General features: G+C 39.9%; 2 protein-coding genes and 1 long non-coding RNA gene across 3 annotated transcripts; 2 read left to right on the forward strand and 1 right to left on the reverse strand.

Moving 5' to 3' along the window:
- The first annotated feature begins 12228 nt into the window (after positions 1-12228).
- ttc36 (tetratricopeptide repeat domain 36) lies at positions 12229-13411 on the forward strand. The gene is made up of 3 exons (XM_084674473.1): positions 12229-12390; positions 12598-12786; positions 13012-13411. The coding sequence occupies exons 1-3, from the start codon at positions 12285-12287 to the stop codon at positions 13272-13274; spliced, it is 558 nt and encodes a 185-aa protein (XP_084530599.1). The 5' UTR covers positions 12229-12284; the 3' UTR covers positions 13275-13411.
- Positions 13412-13738: 327 nt separating this feature from the next.
- LOC146257541 (F-box only protein 40) lies at positions 13739-19046 on the reverse strand. The gene is made up of 4 exons (XM_084674472.1): positions 18972-19046; positions 18702-18764; positions 16603-18501; positions 13739-14173 (listed from the first exon to the last, which is right to left on the reverse strand). The coding sequence occupies exons 2-4, from the start codon at positions 18702-18704 to the stop codon at positions 13976-13978; spliced, it is 2100 nt and encodes a 699-aa protein (XP_084530598.1). The 5' UTR covers positions 18705-18764; positions 18972-19046; the 3' UTR covers positions 13739-13975.
- On the forward strand, positions 14408-19965 carry LOC146257542 (uncharacterized). The gene is made up of 4 exons (XR_014729954.1): positions 14408-14962; positions 15810-15854; positions 16259-16513; positions 16690-19965. It is a non-coding gene; the product is annotated as an uncharacterized LOC146257542 (long non-coding RNA).
- Positions 19966-20476: the final 511 nt, after the last annotated feature.

Below are 20476 nucleotides of genomic sequence, written 5' to 3' on the forward strand. Positions count from 1 at the left end.
CCTGTTTTAAAATCATCTCTGAATTGAAATAAATGTGTTCCTCCACCTGCAGATAACACTCATTAAAATAATATTAATGAACACGGCTGCAATCCATGTTTTTCCTTCACAGCCCTCTTGTTTGAATTATACCCTGAAATGGCCTGTGTACAATGGCTACAGCCAGATAACTAATACAGAAGGCATTGTTGCTGCCCTGTTACATACTGTAAATACCAGTAAGGTTTGACCCATAATCATAGACTGTTCGAGATCTTCTCTCTGACTTCAGTCCATCATCTAGCCGCTCAGACGCCCCGTCTTGTGATTTTCTTCTTTTTCAGGCTACCACAGCTGTCTTGATAAGATTACATTTAGCCTAATCTGCTGGTAATGAATTTTGTGCTTGTTAAAGCAAATCAGACATTTATCAAACGTGGTGTATGGTGGTATGTTATCTCCAGTGTTCAGAGGAGAACAAGTAATCAGGAGAGCAAACGCAACCTACTCAGAAGACCACTATGCTGCTTGTTATGTCCCAAACAGGTGTTAGCCAGAAGAGACCTGATACATTAAAAGCACTAAGAGTCCCTCTCCCATATTTCAAAGTCAACATACAGCCTGAAGAGTTTTTTTTCTCTCTAATAGGTAATGGTCTATTTTCTAATGCCCGAGCAAAGGGACAGGAATAGACACAAAATAACCTACTCAAATGTTTATTTTTTAGTTTGTAATACACTGAATTGTGAGATGAAGACACCTTACAAGAACAAACTACTCAATCTTATCATGTGATCCACCAGCTGTAGCAATTTCCAGGTCAGCACAGCAAATCTGAGGGGCATGAAAACTCGAGAGCCAAGGTGCGACAAGACTGTAAAGCATATTGAACACTACTGCTGTAAATAGAACACAAAATTAAAAAAATAAACACCTGGTATAGGAGGATGAGCTTTCCAAACTTAGTTTCCAAACCAATTACTTTGTTACCTTTATTGTATAGGCTAGCATAATATTCCTTTTGTTGTCATTTCTCCAAGATGAAAGTATTTTGCAGATTGGGCAGATGTGTGATGTGTGTTTTCAGTATTCTATCACAGAAACTCTTAATTTGCTAAAGTCAGAAATGTAAGCAGTATAAATTAATAAATTATTCAAGTATGCACTTTCAGAAGGCTTTAATCTTTAATAATTCCATTTGTTTGTGCCACACCAGCACCTTCAACTGTTTCCCTGTTAACTTAGCAATTTTACAAATGGAACCTCAGAAGGTTTACTCAGGTGAACTTCACACATCAAAAGTAAAGGATCACATCTCATCCATGAAAGTGCCCTCACAGTAAACACTTCTACCACTCTGAAAATGTCAATATTTCCTTGACTGTTTAAAGTAGTTACAAGCAAATGTAAAGTAAATGTAAGCATCTTGACAGTTTCTCCTCTTTCTGACCAGTCATTTCAAGGTTGAACTTCATCAGAGCAAATTCACGAAACTTATTTCAATAATATGATGGGACTATAGGGGCCTCACAAAGCACTGAAAACAGCGAGGCAAATAACACATTAAAAATTCATTCATGGATAATTGTATCTCTTTTAAATCCCTAAAGTGTAACTTTTTCCACTGAGTGTTAACAACTCCCTCACTTGACATCCACACCTACACCTACTCTGTCGGAAAGTTGTTATTTCCTACATCAGTTTGATATATAGATACTTCTCCTTTCTCAACAACTGAGCCCTGACTGCGGTGCTATCTGTTGTTATACCAGGCTAAGCCTTGTTGTGAGGTGTCATCAGTCCTAGGTCTTCACAACTCCCCTGTAAGAATATCGTGTTAACCAAGTTATCTAGTGATAATTGCACTTGACAATGATTCATGATAAATAAACATATTTTATGTTATTTAGATGCCCAGTGTCTGCCCCAGAGATCAGGCTAATATATGTGTGTGGCCTCCAGACTCACATACCAAAACAAATTACATATGCCATTAGCACCACCAAATGTGAGTCCAGTGAGTTGGAGATGAGTTGTCTGGCACAATAGTTGATAACAATGATAAGCCTCTTGACTCTATCTAGGGAAGATAGGATACTTTTTTCAACACTGTCTCGTATTTTTTCGTGAGGAAGCTATTAGGATGTGACAGACCAGAGAGCTTCTCTCCTCTCTGGGCCAGAAATACTGTATAAACTGCGCAACGTACAGGAGACATGATGGTTTACCTTTATTGTCCCCTCTGCCATTTGAGAGTGAGCATGTGTGAGTTATTGAAATGTATTCATGCCTATGATGTGGAGGGAGCACAGGGCTGCAGTGATAGTTGTCAGTGGCTGTCACGCCTCAATGAACTGAAGACGGTGTTTTCTGTCTCACTGCCTGCTGGGATGTCTGAGTTACATAACCTTGCGTGGAGATATCACAGAGGAGAATGTCATGCAAGCTCTGATGAAGAGCCACATACAGTTTCTGCAGCACAAGCTAAATTCCAAGGAGTATCTCATGTTTTGATAGAAACTCTGCCGAAATGGCAGGGTGAACCTCATACAGCATACAGGTTCTATATTCACCATTCATACATTCATCATTCATACATTCATCATTCATACATTCACCGCCATGAATGGTGCTAGAATAAGGGCTCTGATAAGGCTGAGTTCATCATCTGTAGCCTTCTCCTTTGTTGCTGGGTTCACACTGTCCTCTTCAGTGATGCAAATGGCCTGAAAATGAGATGGAGACACTTTCTGGTGACTCCTATTTTACTAATGAGGCAGAAAACAACGTCAAGCAATTTTAGTGTATAGTTGTCAGTGGAAGGTAAAAGCAACCATGACCACAAAAGTGCACCATATCAATCTTCAGAGTTGTTTATTAATAAGTAGCCTGACCAGTCCAATCTATATGAAACCCTATTCAAAAGAGCCTGCTTTGATAGCTTTCAAAAACATGCAAATTAACAACTTGATGAAATTAAGCAACTATCTTAAACCTCAATCTAAATTACATCCAGTAATTGCATAAATGCATTCATCCATGTAAAAAAACAAAAAACAAACATGCAATAGTACTTACCTTGTGCATGCAGAGTAATATCTGCATTGATAACCCGCTCATAAACCATAACACAAGGTCATCTTTTGCAGATAACAAAATATTGATCTGCATTTTAAATTTGATACTATGGAAAGAAAAATATTACTAACAACTAGCAATGAAAGGACTGGTCCCGATTCAGCAACAAACACAATTTTTGTTTGACAGTAATATTACAAAAGTCAAACAAGATAAATAATGAAGGTTGTCTAAATGCCACTGCTCAAGTGATAAACATAATTGTTCTTAATACTGGATGTATAGCTGAATCAGCTATATATAACATCAGGTATTTGAGAAGCTGACAGCTCCTCAAAATGAATAAAGATTTGGGGAGCACCCTGGAGGAGCTAAGTACCATTTCCCTCCCTTGTCAAGATCCCCTTCCTGCTGACAGCCATTAGAATGTGACTAATGAAAGAAAATAATCTGTATCCGTCTCTTCACCATCATGGAAGTTCACGTAACAATGGTTTAATGTTTGGCCCAACCTCACTGCAGCACCAGGTTTATTGTGTTCTTACAAAAACACCTGAGGTCATCAGGAGATGCAGGTATACAGTATTCTATGTATCATTGACATATTAAGTATATTTAACTATTACTCTATAAAAAAATAATAAATTGGTGTCTAGAATACACATTCTCATTGTTTTGTGTCAGCTGTAAAGGGCCAGTTAAAGCCATATCTTTGACTATCGCTACAGTCCAGATCAATACTATATCTACAGCTGAAACCTGGTATTTTCTACATATCTCCCTGTTCTGTAGAGATTCAGAGAAAATTGAGTACTTTGTGGTAAGCTCAGGAGCCTGACTGGAGGGGCATTTGAAACTAAAGGCACGTAGGGCTTAGCAACAGAGGTTAGAGAGTGGTGACTCACAGGTGAGGAGGACACTGTGTGAAATGTATTAAGTTCAAGACTAACTGCAGTGCAGTCTAAGATCAGCCAATGGGAGAGAGAGACCTTATGAAGACTTCTCCCTATTAAGCAGCACATGTATCATCATAATACAGAATCAAATTGAGCATAGAATCCAAGGGACGGTTTATCAAGGAAACGATTTCCTACAAATTAAATTGCTTGTTGATGCATTTAGACAACTAGCATCAAACATATCATTCGAACTCACTGACTGTTGTCTAAACCTACTGTTGCTTACAAAATGGAAACATTAGCATTAAGCAAACTAGCAACAAGCCAGTCCATGCCCTTGTCAAGTACATTTTTAGTAATAAGCTATTACATCTGCAAGTCTTCAGATAATGCATTATCTCTATTAATGTAAATTCATTGTAAAGAGAGAAGACCAGGTGCCTACAGCTCAAGCACTGTGATTCATGGCAGGAGATACATTATTAACTTTACAGCTGTTCAATACTGTTAAAAAAAAACTCACAGAGTGAGGAAAAATTAACTCAACCAGCAGGATTTATAGTTATCTGGAAATCAGTTGATTATTGTCCTTATAGAAAGTACTTAGTGAAGATTAATTGTTGTGGAAGTACTGTATATTCGTTATTTAATTTTGATTAATTGTTCATATTGTTATTGTCGTCACGTGTTTGCATATCTTTGTATTAAAACATCTCTGTAATTAATTGTGATCTAATGAGCACGTTTTCTTCAGCTTTAGTGTAAACAGGAGAACATTTCATCATTAGCGATAATGAAAAAAAAAATAGATCAATTAAAACTACAATCGGGTATACACTCTAAAGAAATGACAATAAACAAGAAAATAAACCTGCATTTGATGATTTTGTTGCAGTCAACCATTGAAGCTAACAAAGGGAGCTGTTGGGTGCCTACACTCTGCATCAAAACAACTGAATGAAATTCCCTCTTCATTCATTTCTTTCCCATCCTGAAAGGCAAAGTCCAGGCTTTAGCACCTGATGATTTAGGATTTTCTGCATCACCTACAGCATATTTCAATCAGCAGTGGAGTCATTTCTGGGATTTCATAATTACATTCTCAGACTATAAAAATGACAGAGGAGGGAAATAAATTACCTCTCTCATCGTTTCCATTTTCTTGCATAGCGACTCTTGCAGAATTTATGCACGATAAGGAGAAATTTATTACTTTAAAAAGGTTGATGAACATTGAAATAGAGCAAACCAAGTAGTTTTTATTTGGGTTGCTCTAGTCTTTGTTGTGAGACTAATTTGTTTCTGTTGCATTTCCTACACCAACTTTGAGGAGGACTTCACTTGTAGCTGAATGTAAAGAGAAGACCTATTGATTTGAGCTTTCTATCCAAATGGATTTCAACCTTTAATCAGTTCAATGGCTTGTGGCCAATATGTAAATAAAACAATGCAACTGCTATCATGGCGGTGTGTACCGGTATATCTGACTTGTCCCTATGCATTGGTGCCAAGTAAATCAACATTGTTTGTGATAAAAAGTAAAACAATAAAAGTAATTTCTATCAAACGCAAGCACACATATTTTCAAATCCAAAATTGTGCTTACAGTAAATATGACATTTTCACAAACATAATAAACCTGCCAAAATTAATTCAGATACAAACTTCTTCAGCGCCTCTGAAGCCAAAGGATGAATAGAGATAACTGAAATGAAGGAAGCAGGTGTTTGGACTGCCAACATTGTTTATTCTACTGAGGTGGAGACAACCCTTGGCAACACACTGACAAGACAGAGAGCCAGCAATGTAAATGTTACCTGACACACTGCTAAAAGACTTTCCAAAGTAAGTGTTGGTTTGACGTGCGAAGCACCAGACCCAAGTTCCCCAATCCAATCATTTAATCAAACCTGTATCCCTTAGAGGCTTAATAAATGTTGCTGCCAAGTTTCATAAATGGAGGATCAATTATAATTGATTTCACAGTCTGATACATTTATTAAAGTGACATCCATTTATGCATGTGCTTACTTGTTTTGCCATCAGCCCCTGGTGCCAGTCCCAGAAACATGCAGCACACTTTTCACTATCACATACTTTGTTAACAGTATCAGATTCAGCATTTCATTACAATGAAATAATTGGCAGACTGTCAGGACAGGTTTGTAATGCATGGGGGCAGGCAGTTCACTTTTTATGTTGGTCAGCCAGAAGACGTCTGTCCGTAATTTTTTAACCACTTGACGTGTGTTATTGTGTGTTTGACAGACAGACTGTGGAGAAATGGAATTCCCCTTAAGAGAAGCATAAATTAGTTCCAGTTTGTCACCTCCTGTCACACAAGGTGATGTCTCTTGCAGATGAACCCTGTCACTCAGCAAAGAAAGGAAACAGCAGTGATTATCTCATCTCTCTGCTGGTGTTCCTTACATGCCTCCACAAGAGAGACCTCTATCCCATATCCCTAACTTGAGGCTGATAAGTCAAACAGTGAACCATGTTTTCCTCCAGTTTACCTGTACACGAAACTGATAAAGATTGAATTATTGGATTTTTTATCATCTGAATTTAATCAGCCAACCATATGGCAAAACAGTTGTATTTTGGCACATGAAAAGGTAATGGAATGTTTCTAACAGTAATGTGTAGTGTATAGCATTTAAAACATTGATCATAAAATCTCACCATCATGGGATATTTTGTTTTCCAAATATTACTAGCAAACGGTCAGATTAATAGAGAAGATCTTAAAATAAATATTAAAGAGAAGACACATGTTTAAGACAACAGTGATGTGTTTTCTGTTGCTGATTGTGGAACAATGGATAAAGCCTGACAACAAAGAAATTTTGTTTATGGAATGATTGACATCAGTATTCACTGAAGGTCGTGCACATCTGCATTCACGGCCTTCCATAAATTTTTGATTGCCTTACATCTTTCTGATGAGAAATTTAAATCAGTGAATAAACATCCCTAAACAAAGCTAAAAAAACTAAAATTATGAGGCTCAAAAGGCTCTGTTTGGTTTTGTTAGATTTGACTGATTGCCAATACTGTTTTTTTTCTTCTTCTACTTCCTCTTGTGCACAATGTTTAGAAATGCTTACACATTTTTACAAAACGCTCAGTGGATGTGTCATTATTTAACATAGGACAGTAAAAAAGATCAATGCAGATTGAACAAAAGATGTTTTCTCCAGAAATATACACAGATAATCTGAACAGGCACTGAAAATAAGAGATGTACATTTAGTCATTTAGCAGACGCTCTTATCCAGATGTAAAGATCTACAGTGGGTATTCTCCCTCCCAAGCAAGCAGCGGCCAGGTTAATGGTGCTCGAAGTTGCCCTACTTACTTTATGAATTAGAATTAGGCCGAGGACACTACCAAAGCCATAACAAACAACTATTTACACTAAAGCTCCAGGTAGCATGGAGCGGGCAGTTGGCTAGCCGTGTAGAAGCGAAACTGAAATGAGTTATCCTCCAGAGATGTATTTTGTTACTAAATAACAGAGCAAATAAGAATGCCAGGTAATTTCCTTAAATTATTCCCCTAATGGATAATGCTACCATGAATGTGAAATACATTATAAAATCATTTGAAGTGTACTTAGTGACTGTCTCTTAGGATTCCCAGTGCAGACCTGCTGGAGAGGATGTTTCTTTCTGTATCTGGGCTCCACCCCTTGGTGTATTTGCATAACTACACCAAGCCACAGTTGTTCAGGCTTCTTTAGTTTGCGGAATATACAGTGGGCCTATAGTGAAACAGAATCTCCAGCCAATGAAGTGACTGACTCTGTAGAGGTGTCAGAGAAATACCAAGACAATGAAGCGGCAACTGAGAACATTGCTGTTTCCCACGGAGCAGATCATTTCCGTCTGAATGACCATATTAGGATCATGGGAGCCACAGTTTCTTGATTCCTTTTCTGAGTAAAAAGGAAACAAACCTTTGTTTCCTCATCATTATAAAATGGGGTGTTTCTGCAAAACTAATCTGTGTTGTTTACAGAACTTCAAAAAGGCCTTATAACAATCCCAGATTCGTTCACTGCCCATCCTTGCATCATGTGGCCTGAGTGACTGGGATAATATGAAGACCTCATCCCAATGCAGCCCATTAGATCTCCAGCATCACTTCATCGGACTTTACATTTTCCAAATGAGTTACTCCATCTGCACAAATGAGGTAGCCGCATGACATCAACTGTTAAATAAGCTCTGGATCTCAGCAATCCATTCTACTTTGTGGCTGTATTTATGTCTGCTCCACCATAAAAATCTTATTTTCCAGCCCATGCAGGTAAACTATCTCAGGGAAGACTCTCATTTAACTTTCAAATATTTGACTCAGACATCACACATGCAGATACCTCCTCACAAATACCAGATAGGCTCACTGGAGTGCACCCTGGCATGAGACCAGCTGACTTTAAAAAATGCATGAGGAATGAGATAGTGGATGGAAGCTTGCTTTCCAGTCGTGAATGACAGCAGGCCACTCTTTGTGATATTGGTTTCTGTGTGATATTGGTTGCTTTGCTTTTCTATGATTTCTTGGATATGCATAGTTGGTATAGCGATTAGTTAATACTTTCAAAACAGGGTGTCAGTAGGAGCCACACAATCTCTATTTATGCTTGCTTGTTATGTGTGTGTGTGCGCATGTTTGTATGCATGTGTGTGTCTGTGTGCATTTTCTATCAGTCTATAGTTGACTTGAAGGAAGACTGAAAGAGTCCAGTACCATCCCACTAACAGACTAAGGCCATGAAAGGTTTTTATGTATGAGACAGTTCCACACTCAGCTAAAAACTTGATTTACTGCAATGAGTCCATTGTCTCTTGATATCGTTTGTATAAATGGGTTATTTGAGAACATTACATTATTTTAGATAAGTAGTCTGTTTTACCTGAAGGCAATTTAAGTATGACAAATGTTATCTTGGTAGGCATCATTACTACCTAATATGATGTATGTCTTTCTGCAAAGGGAGCACAATTTAGGTAACTTAAGAAATTATAAAATTGTGATCGCTGTCGAAATCTTTAGCACCACTGTCAATGTCCCCTCCTCTACTGCCTGGGATAAAAGCTCAGGATGAATTTTTTGTCCTTGTGTTTTACGAGGTTTTACATTTTTCATCAGATACACAACTTGATAATGACACTATCCTTTGATCTCAGCTGAACACTGTAGTACTTAACAGCTATGCTGTTACCATACACGTGCAGACACACCAGATATTCTCTTAATTTGTATTTTTCCATCTTATCTTGTTTTATTTAAGACACTACTGATACTGCATTAGAGGAAGCCTTACATCCCTCAATGTCCAATGACCCTGAGCTCTACTCAGAAGAGTTGATTGGATGCATCATCCTCTTACATGATACAGTCCTCAACCAATCGATATGCTAATAATGCTGCATTTCACATTTGTAGAGATATTGTGTGTTGTGTATTGAAACCTCCCTAAAGTACAGTATTTCATTTTCATTTTCGTTCCCGAATTATGTTGGATAAAAGGGTGATGGGCTGGATATATCTGACAGAATCCTCTGTCCAGCAGTTTAAGGTGTTTATCATTTATTTATTGTTACACATTGTTGGTGTATCTCAAAACATAGGCCCTCAGCAGCTCAAATAATAATAGACATTCACTTTCTAATTACCTAGTATTCCTAAAAGTCTACCATAAATCATTTGCAGTTCATAATCAAAGTTTTCTCAATGCAACAAAACAGTACTTAAAGAAAACATTACCGCAAACGTAGTAGCCTCCTCAATTGTGAAATCCATATTTCCCTTAAGTTTCTCCTCAGTCCTCAGTAGAAAGAATATTCTGTGTTTTGAAACGGCAGTAAGGTTGTTGTTATTTAATGGCTTTCTAAGAAGCATATTTGTTCACAGGGAATTGACCATTACTATTGACCATCTCTGGGGCAATGCATTTTTGCTTGGTGTTGTAGAATATCCAAATCAGGGAAAATACAAAACGCAGCAAGGACTGTGCTGCCTTTGTGTTGTCTTTTAAACATGAACAAATACCTCTTCAATGGGTTATATCAACCACACAATGCAGTCTGAGTATTAGTTGTGTGTGTGTGTGTACAGTGTGTGTGTGTGTGTGGAAGTGGATGGGGGTTGGGAGGTTAGTTAATGACTTCCCATAAACAGAGCACATTATTTGTTTCCTTAACCTCTGGCACCTCAAATGTTTTTCCCTGTTTCTCCGCTGAGCGGATTACTTTGTTCTAATCCAGCTCAGAGTGCCCCCACACAGCATGACGACAGTCTCCCCCCGGCACCCCTCTGCCCCCTCGTCACTACGGGGCCAGGTATCTGCACGCGCAACCCTGTTTACCTCCACAGGGCAGAAGGATTAGAAGCCCCAGCTTTGATGTCAGGTCCACAGACAGAATCGCAGCGAAACTAAAGCTCTCAGGATTATTTTAATATCCAAGTCGCTCTCTTTTCTTTAGCGGGTGTTCAGAGGCAACGTAGTGCTTGTGTGACAGACCGGGGATGGATAGGTAGCTGTCTGCAGGGGGAGGTTTTTGATCTTGTTCATTTGTACAAGGAGAATCATGTATCTGTGCTTTAGAGACCATTGTTGTTGTTAAGAATGAGAAGGGCAAGAAAGAGGAAAGTGGCAAGCTGAAAAGAAGCAATTCTCTTTGGTGTTCCTTAAAGTGAAATAATTTAGTTTGAAACGCTGAACTCGTAAGAAAATAACGAATCTTTCATCTTCCCACTTCCACAATGCTTCAGTAACACAGTGAAAAGCTTGGATGAGAAATCTAGCAGTCTCTCCCTGATACCTCCTGATAATCACCGTAGCAGCTGTAATTCATTTATTTCCACACTGCTGTCAATTAGAAATCCAATCTGTCAAGGGTCAGTGCTTGTAATGGCTTCCTATTAGAGTAAACAGGGAGAAAGTCTCATTTTGTATGTGTGCTAGACCACAGTACAGCCACAATCATGTCAAGGTCAACTTTTCTTGATTATCTCTTAATTTCCCTTTGGCCCTGAGGCATTGGAAAGCTCAATCGACTCCAGCTCATGTTTTAGTCTTCAATCACTACTGATGTGTGTTCCCAATTGACACAATCAGGCTGAGTGGTGCTGATATTGTGACATTTTCAGTGATGGCGAACTGATAATTCTCCCACAATTGCTTTCGTACCTTTCTATCATAGGTGAGTCCATAGGGGACCAACTATGCTCCTGTGGACAATCTGTTGCTTAGTGACTGACCATAAACATGATACAGTGCAGCACTGTCTCTTTAGATGTTATTAGCAAGTGGAGGATAGTGGTCCTGGTAGATCAAACTGCCTGTATTTATATGGAGAAGATGGTGAGAGGGGTTCAAAGACAGAAATGACAAGAGCTCACTCTAGTGGTAGCAAAAGACATTGATCAAATCTTGGACAGCATTCTATTCTGCATCAGTGACCTTCCGGTTTAATCATGTTTGTATTTATGATTGCGTTTTACCATGAGATAGTATTGTGATCTGAAATGTTTTGAGAAAATAATAGATTGTTTTGGACTGTTCTTTTTTGTTGCCCATCATCGCGTGAGTGGATGGGAAATACTGCCATTTTTCAAAACAGATCTTCTGAAACAGAATCAATATCACCTGGTACAGATCTACAACAAAAGTACACAGCAGACTTCCTGAAATAAGTAAGCCACAATGTTAATACATCTTAGCATACCTTAGTAGATTGTGTGCTGACTGTGGTCAAACTGCACAACATAGACTTGAATTGTGAGACTGTCAGATTTAAATTGTGGATATGAAATGATATGTAAATGTAGTCCTACTTAAGATGGAGATGTTAGGCACAGTTTTCTCCTGAAGGGCAAGGGGGATTAACATGATCTCATTTCATTTGTCTTCATCAGTGTTTTACATTCTAGTAGGGAAGGGTCTTGTCAAGTCTCTTTCTTTCTGTGTCTCTATCTAATACTAGTTCATGTATTTACCAGTAATTCAATATTTTTCATGTTCACTTGATATTTGTAATATATACAATGTAACAAGGACTTTAGTTCAATGAATATGTTTTTCCTCCATGTTTCCTAGATTCGGTGGTGTTGTACTGGAGTCTCCAGTGCTTGCAGTTAACCAAATACAGATGCCAGTCCCCCCTCCTGACAATCTCAAAGTCCACCCGCTTCCACCCCCTTATCTGATTGGCTGAGGAAAAATCTGAAAAACAGATGGGGATCATGCCTGACTTTGGTATCATAGTTTAACATTTCTGCTTTATTCCTCTCAGTTGAAAGCACATCTGTAGGATGGCCTCAGAACATGACAGAGCTGTCCTCCAAGCCATTTTCAACCCCACAACGCCTTTTGGAGATGTCCCCGGTTTGAACCAAGAGGAAGAACTTACAGACGATGGTGAGTTCTGGACATTTTTGTTCATCACCATAAAAACTGTTTTGAAAAACGTATTCAGAGATCTTCTATTCCTTTTAAAATAGTCTAAAGACTAGATGCCGGATTTAATTGGCGTTCCATGTCCTGGTACATTTCTGTGTTTGTAATGCCATCAGCCCTGACAGTTGAGTTGGAATGTGTTTCAGCCTGTTTATCTCCCTCTACCAGACAGAAACTTTGATGCCGAGCTGCTGAAACAGGTGAAAGAGCGAGAGATGCAAGGCGTCTCTGCAGCAGAGGCTGGGGACCTACAAGCTGCTTTTGAACGATTCAACCAAGCCATCCTGATGTTGCCCAAACGAGCGTCTGCCTACAACAACCGGGCACAAACTCGTCGTCTACAGGGAGACACAGCAGGTAAACCTCATGGTACCACACCTACAGGGCTCTTTTGAAGGCACCCACACCCGCGCCAATCCAAACTCAACAGAAACAATGTCTGCTTTTCTACTTCAGTTGGAATGGGATTCTTTGTGTGATCTGTCTATGTGTGATCGTTATGGCTGTGAGAGGCTCTGCCATGTTCTGCCTGGGCTGCTGTCCAGTCAATGCCCTGTTGGTAACTCATAGCTCTTTCTACAGGTGCTATTGAGGACCTGGAGCGTGCCATCTCTCTGAGTGGTGGCAAAGGCCGAACTGCATGCCAGGCTTTGGTGCAGAGAGGCCTGATACTGAGGCTGGCACGCCAGAATGACAAAGCCAGAGATGATTTCGAGCGGGCAGCTGCAATGGGGAGTGAATTTGCCCGGCAACAGGCAGTGGTTCTTAATCCATATGCTGCTCTGTGCAACCGCATGCTGTCAGAGGTGATTAACAAACTACGCAACCCTGAGGTGCCTGAGTAGATTTACTGTAAGCAGAGAGTCCATCTCTACCACTAACCACACCCCACACCTGCACCTCAAGAGCAATCTATATTTCCTTTAAACATTGTCGTAATTAATCTTCAATAAATGTTTCAGTCGATGTACGATTTTCACAATGTTGTTGCTTTTGTTTCTCTTTTAATAATCGACCCAAAAGCAATGGAAATGACAGCCATTTTACAAATGGCATGATTCAAGTACAGGAAACTATGACTTTAACAGGCACAGATAGGATGTTCACGTTGTGGTAAACTGTACTAGTTACTAGGGTGAGAAACACTTGTTCTATTGTTTGGTGTGTGATCTATGTGGTCACATGAGCAAGATAGTTGAGGGAATTTTTGGAATAAGTATAATTTTCTACCAGTAGATGTCAGTGTGAGTGCACAAAGTACACGATGAAAAGTAGTCAGAATTATTGTTTATCATGTAATTCAACCCAAGTATGTAAACAATTTGGTGGGGAAACGATAGGATACAAATTATAGAGACTATTTATTTAAAATTAAATTTGTATTATTATTTTGGCACACATCCTGCCAATATTATTTAATGAAAACCCTTAAAATACAAGGCAAAGGAGGCACAGTGATTAAATAGTTACTAGCTTCAAGTGGATGTGCCAGTATGAAGTGTTACATTACATAAAAATACAATAAGTTCATCCTCTTCCACAGGTTTTATTTTTCCTGCAACATGTTGACAAGACTCAGACCCTTGCCTCTCTTTTTGACCTCCCCCATGCCAGATAAAGCCACAGGCTCTCTCTTTTCCTCTTTCTCATAGAATGTGCACACTCTGAGGTGTTCAGACATGGAGGGCACGCTGTCCAAGCACCATCCATCCACTCTGGAAAACAGGCAGCTAAACTCCCACACCTGCACAAAGAACAACAACAAGAGCATCGTTTTAAGTTGAATACAATGGCACTCAGATTTTAACTCTGTACAGTAGGTAGGACAAGTAGATTGTATTCACAAATACTACAGAAAATCAAAGCATACAGTAATTTGATTTATTATTAAAAACAAGTAATACACCGCTGGGAGTTATGGTGTGTGAAAAGCCTTAAAGGTGACATGACATGAAAACTTCATTTTATGAGGTTATTTAACATTAATATGAGTTCCCCTAGCCTGCCTTTGGTCCCCCATGAGCTAGAATTTTCGATAGGTCTAAACAAAGCCCTGGGTGTTCTTCTCCGCCTTTGACTAAATGAAGGCTCAAACGCCCTGTTTGAAAATCTCCTCCAAGTGACGTAGATACGAGAAAGGTTACCTCCCCTCTCTCTGCTTCGCCCGCCCAGATCATCTGACCCGCCCATTAGAAACTGACCTACCACCGTGCAAGGGCAAGTGCCATATCGGTTTTTCCTGGAGAGACATCATGGCGAGCAAACAAACGAAGCACAACGCTCAGTGCTTGGATGTACAAATGCAAGCTCAAATCTTTATTTAAGTCCTTCATCGAGCCTCTGCACAACCAATATCTAAATTTTATTTTCGCTGGAAATGCGCCGACACAACTTCCCAAAGTTTTGCATGTCTGCGCCAAACATTTCAGCCACTACTGTTTCCTCAACTTGAGCAAACACAAAGCTGGCCTTGCTGAAATTAAATTCTGGATCATTACTAAATCTCCTTGGTCAAGCTACAAAACTTGGACAAGTAAGTTAACTAACGCTATATAATTGTGTTGCTTTACTGTATATTGTTACCTACCCTTAGAATGTGGCTGTAACATTAGCTCTGCAGCTAACAGCTGAGTTACTGTTGCTAACGTGCAAACGCTGTGATGCCAGTGTTGTACACTTCTTTGTTATTTGGATAACCTATGCTGTTGGTGTTATGGCGTGCGCGATATGAAATTATTATGAGTGTGCACCTCTGCAAACCAGGGTGATCAGATGAGAAGGGGCAAATTCAAAGCATTTTACAGCAACGGGGCTACGAGCCAGCTGAGTTACTGTCGCTTATGTAAAGGTAGATGGCGTCAAGTGTGTGTGTGAATACAAACGCTGTAACGCCAGTGTTGTACACTTCTTTGTTATTTGGATAACCGTTCTGCTGTTGGTGTTATGGCTCGCGATATCCGCCTTTCTCCATATTGAAATGAATGAGTGTGCACCTCTGCAAACCAGGATGATCAGAAGAGAATGGCTAAATTTGAGGCATCTTACAGCAACGGGGGCTACGAGCCATTGCGATACATCAGTTGTAAACATTAGCGCATGTTGCCGCCCCTCTCCTCCTCATTAGCATTTAAAGCTACAGACACAGAAACAGCGCGTTCTGAGGAAAGCTGATTGTGGGACTATACTTGTATTGGCTATAATTCTGCGCCATGGCTGAATTTCGGGAAAGAGACTTCAGATACAGTATTAGGGGACCACTAAGGCCTATATAAAAGCATCCAAAACCAGCATGTCATGTCACCTTTAAACAAAAGGAAATGTAATCAGCCATGAAAACAATAACTTTACCTATGTACTAACAAGGATTTTCCATCTCACAGCTTCCACATACTTTTTGAGAGGTTTAAACAGCAGAGAAGCAAGTGGTGAGTATATTATGTTGGAAGTAAAGTAGACCATGAACATTTGCCACATAAAATGTTGTTTTTTTGTTTATAATAACACAAAGTGTTTTTTTTTTCAAGTGTTCCAGTGTTTTTTTGATTTGCGATAAAGCTTTGTAATAGATACGGCTGAGATTTTAAAAGTCCTATATTCGATGTGTCAGCCAAACCATAACTATGTTACCACAGCAACAGCTATCTTTTATCAGAAGTACCAGGTTGGTACATAGCCTGCCTTCAAATGGGTTCTGTTGAATATGTCTTTGTGAGTTATGAGATAACAGCCATGTTATTGTGGCTGTACTATCTATTTGTGGCCTTGGTGGCATTCCAAATCACTGATACCACTGGCATGCTCTCTTTCCCTTGCACACACACACACACAGGACCACTTTTCACTGGTGCCAAATAATCATTGGTGAGTCAACCAACAAGGACGCTTTTTACAACAGCTGTCACATGGGCAGCCTAGACAGCCTAGTATTCCAACAATACAGTGAATGCAACTGGATACTAAAGTAGCACAAGGTGACCTGGTGACTATGGATAATGACCTGAAAACCTGCCAGACCAGCAGACAGTCAGCCTGTGTGATGTCTCAGCATGTCAATAACATCACAAAATTGCAATGGAGGGAGTGGGTGAGTGTCATTTAACAGACAAAATATATTGGATTCTGATGAGGTATACTATGTCCTTACTTTCTATAAATGAGAAAGTAGGTACTCACCTTATTTTTACATTTCCAGTAGGACCCCCCATGGGAATAGGTTTTTTTCTCCCATTTCAAAGAGACCATTCCTCTCCCCACCAACAGGGTGGCACACACTTCCCTCAGCCTTTGGGAGACCTGGGAGAGCTGGGACAGAGTGAGACTGTCCAGGAAGCCGGCAATGTGCCGGAGGATCTCAAAAGGCAGACTGCTCAGGGGGTCCAAGTTGCGAGCACGTTTTCGTTCACTAGGGATGGTTTTCCCTCCCTCACAGAGTGAAGAAGGGAAGACTGGTTGAAGTGCGAAGGTTCGAAGGTTTGGACAGTAGGTGATGGTGGCTTGATGCCCAACAGGATGGAATCTCCTCTGACTGAAGGTGCAGCCCAGGTACGCTAGGGGGCAGTGTTGTTCAAACCAGCCATTCAGACAAGACTGGATGTCTAAGTGCACATTTCTGAAATGAGAAGTGTACTCATCACGGCGGAAGGTGTTACCGCACATGTAGTTAAAAGCCGAGCTGTTTCTGTTGTGTCTTCGGGTCACACATTCACTCTGAATCTGCACATGCAGGCCCTGGGGTCTGTCTGCCACAAGGTCAGCCAGGGAATCATCCTCTTTGAATGGAGCAGAAGAGAAGTTGTGGGTCTGTGTGCCTTGATCTACATATAGACCTTCAGTCCCAACAGTCTCTGAGATGACGTGCCCCCTAAACTCTTTCTCCAAGGAGCACAATAAAGTGGCGGCAACCACATCATTTTTTGGAAGGTCTTCCAAGGACAATCCTAAATCTGATGTGTCCACACTCTGGTGTACTCTTTTAGGTTTACGAGAAGGATTTTTAATTACGTGGCTGCGCTTCGGTCTGTAGCTTGTTGGAACAGTGAATGAGTGAAGAGTTTGTACCTCAATGGGTTCCAGATTTCCATAAACAAAGTCCCTCTGTCTGGGGGTACAAGCAGCAAGCTGACCAAAATTAATGAGCATACTTCCGTTGTGCGCCAGATACATGTTGTATTCAGCGATGTTAACCTCTTTGCCTAACCTCTCTAAGACACCATCTTCCCATGGAGCCAGGCCAGTTCTCGATAGATTGACACCTGTGGCACCATTCTCTTGGCTGACAGGTGACTCTCCAGGTTCTTTCCGACAGTCGGTTGCATCACAGTCTTCTTTTTTCTCATCCTTTTTCCGAGATGTTGGCTCCTTCTCCAGGTTTTTAACAGTTTGGTTACACCCCTGCGTTTCCTTTTTAAATATTCCTTCCCAGGAACTGTAGTTTTCAATACCTTCCACATCCTTCTTCTTGGCCAGGGCATACCTTTCCTCTTGGCTCAATCCGTTCACCTCTCCATTGCAGCCAGTCTCGGTCAGTTGATCTACATTAAAATAATTTCCATCTCCATTTTCAGAGCTGAAACCTCCAGTGGCCATATCTAGGAGGGCAGGCTCTTCAACTTTATTGGTGAATTCAGGGAACATGTTCTTCATCTTTATGGATTTAAAGAGCTGTTTCTGGTCCCTGAGTGCAATAGCCACGTCCAGACTCAGTTGTCCACCAGACTTTGGGTCAGTCAGGACATTTCTGTAGAAGGTAGTGTCTGTTTCTGACACTGGCCAGCGGTTCCATTGCTGAGAGCAGCTAACAACACTGGCTGGACAGACCTCCAGGTGTTTAGCCAGCATGTGGCGTTGCATAGAAAAGGGGCAGCCATTTTCTGCATTGAGGCAGGGTACCTTCTCATTGGGGCAAAGTAACTGGTGCTCTTCCTCCTTGCACAAGTGAAAGACTGCCCCACACTGAAGGTGGCACTTGATGACCACACATGAGACAGATATCTCCACTGGGACTTGACAGTGAATGCTGTAGCACTTGTCACAGTGCCTGTGCTGTCCTGCCGGTGTCTTTCTGTTTTTCACCTTAAGAGATAGAAGTCATGCCTCAATACACAATGTTAAATCACTCCTAACACCAAGTTAATGAGAAGGGTTGTTGAGAAGGATACTTCACTTTCATTTTCATCCACCATAACAAAATAACTTTAATCTTCTAAAAATCACGTTTGAACTGTAGCTGAGAGGGATTTCATGCATGGAGATAAAACATCAAAAACACTCACCATGTCACCAACAGATTGCACTCCGATTTTTGAACCATCTAGAATAATATCAAACTAAAAAAACTGAATATTTACAGTACAATGAAAACAGACAGAGAACAAAAAAAGTTCATTCACCACTGTCCCCATCCAACATGACAAAAATTATTTATGTACCAAAACAGTATACAGTGACACAGCTTTAACACAAACACCGATTTTTAATAAAATCACAAATAAACTCAAATTCCAGAAATACATCTGTATAATTTTCCATCAATGGTCTCTTACCTTTTGTTTATTACCTATTGTTTCTCTTCGGGTCTGTCAGCTTGTGTTTCTGTGCACCTCTGAATACCTCTCTCCTATGTCTGGGTGTTATATATAGCCTGTCGAGAGTTGTAGACAGGCCACTGGGACAGGGCAGCCCTTTGACAAGCCTCTAACAGGAAAGGTCAAGTTACAGCCTCTATTATCACTGGAATGGTTTAGTACTGTTAATATGGCAAGTCTACGAGTACTTACTTTTATTTTATCTGCATGCTAAGTTTACAAATGACAAATTGTGCAAATATAGATTCTACCTGAGGGTTTGGATTATCAACATGTTTGGTTTTCATACAGTGTTATGTATAATATAAAGTTTAAATATTGTACTGTTTGGGGGTGTCGAATAAAAATTCCAGTAGGTGTCGGGAGTGGACCATGGATACATTTTGACTCATTATTCTCCATGTCCACCAGGTGGACCTAGTGTCACAAAAAAGGTATCCAAGTCTGGTCTTCTCTGAATCTGTAATAGTTAGAAATGTTTATTTTTGAGAGGTATAATTCCCTTAACACATCTGAACAAGCACAGGAACAGTGGTTGGTTTGCCCTCTGCCATTCTTAGATGATTTGTTGAACATTTAAAAGGTCCTTAGGAATGATGTACTTACTCACGATTTGAACTATAATGTCACTTGTTGCTGATAATAAATTGGACAGCTGCCAAATGCAGCTGCATGGTGTTCTCTACAGTAGGATCTCAAATCAGTATTTATCTCATTGTGATAAGAATTTGATTTTGAATGGAAAATAACACACTTATTGTCTCATTACCATACAATAATTGACCAGCTGAGACTGGTGTATTGAATCTTTAAAATAGATTGGTCCAAAATCTTCAGACTACGTGCAATCAAATGTATTCATTGTAAAGACATTTGTTCAGAGCGATTTTGTGTTGTCCACAAACAAGCTCTCAGCACTATTCTTCTAGTAAAATCTGCTGTGTATTTTTTACTGAATTAGTTTTCTTGCAAAGACCAGATTGGATTTTTTTACATAGACACATTACACATTTTAACATCCTCTTTCAATCCTTGCTTGAACTGAGGCTGCAATAGATAGTTCAGAAAGATGTTACACTCATTTCTGACCCCAGCCACTTGCTTTTTATGAGGATGAGAATAAAGGGTCCAACCATTTCCATTTTATGGAACATTTTATTACATGCTGTTCCTTTTTTTTTTTTTTTTCTTCAACATTCCCTCCAAGTCATTTCTCAAGCATGTCAAGAACTGGGGGAGGAGAAAATTGAGAAATGACAATTGGATATGACCTGGTAAAACCTGCATCTTATTACAAGGTCAGTTGTGGGTGTCATGCCAGTTTCACAAGTAGTATTACTACTTGTGATTATAAACCCCGAAAGAGCATTATTGGTGCTCATTGACAGTCCTGGTCATCTCAATTGAATACCATCCACTACCTGTTTAAGGAAAAGCCTGCTTTTCATATACATGCAGATGTT

Source organism: Hypomesus nipponensis, chromosome 15 (assembly GCF_054491055.1).
Source record: "Hypomesus nipponensis isolate SF chromosome 15, ASM5449105v1, whole genome shotgun sequence".
In the NCBI taxonomy this organism is placed as follows: domain Eukaryota; kingdom Metazoa; phylum Chordata; class Actinopteri; order Osmeriformes; family Osmeridae; genus Hypomesus; species Hypomesus nipponensis.

Excerpts from the sequence above, each read along its gene's own strand:
- ttc36 (XM_084674473.1), top strand. The coding sequence starts at position 12,285 with ATGGCCTCAGAACATGACAGAGCTGTCCTCCAAGCCATTTTCAACCCC. Across the intron at positions 12,391-12,597 it reads GGAAGAACTTACAGACGATG|ACAGAAACTTTGATGCCGAG; the intron begins GTGAGTTCTGGA and ends TCCCTCTACCAG. Across the intron at positions 12,787-13,011 it reads TCTACAGGGAGACACAGCAG|GTGCTATTGAGGACCTGGAG; the intron begins GTAAACCTCATG and ends CTCTTTCTACAG.
- LOC146257541 (XM_084674472.1), bottom strand. Across the intron at positions 14,174-16,602 it reads ACTGGAAATGTAAAAATAAG|GTGTGGGAGTTTAGCTGCCT; the intron begins GTGAGTACCTAC and ends TTCTTTGTGCAG.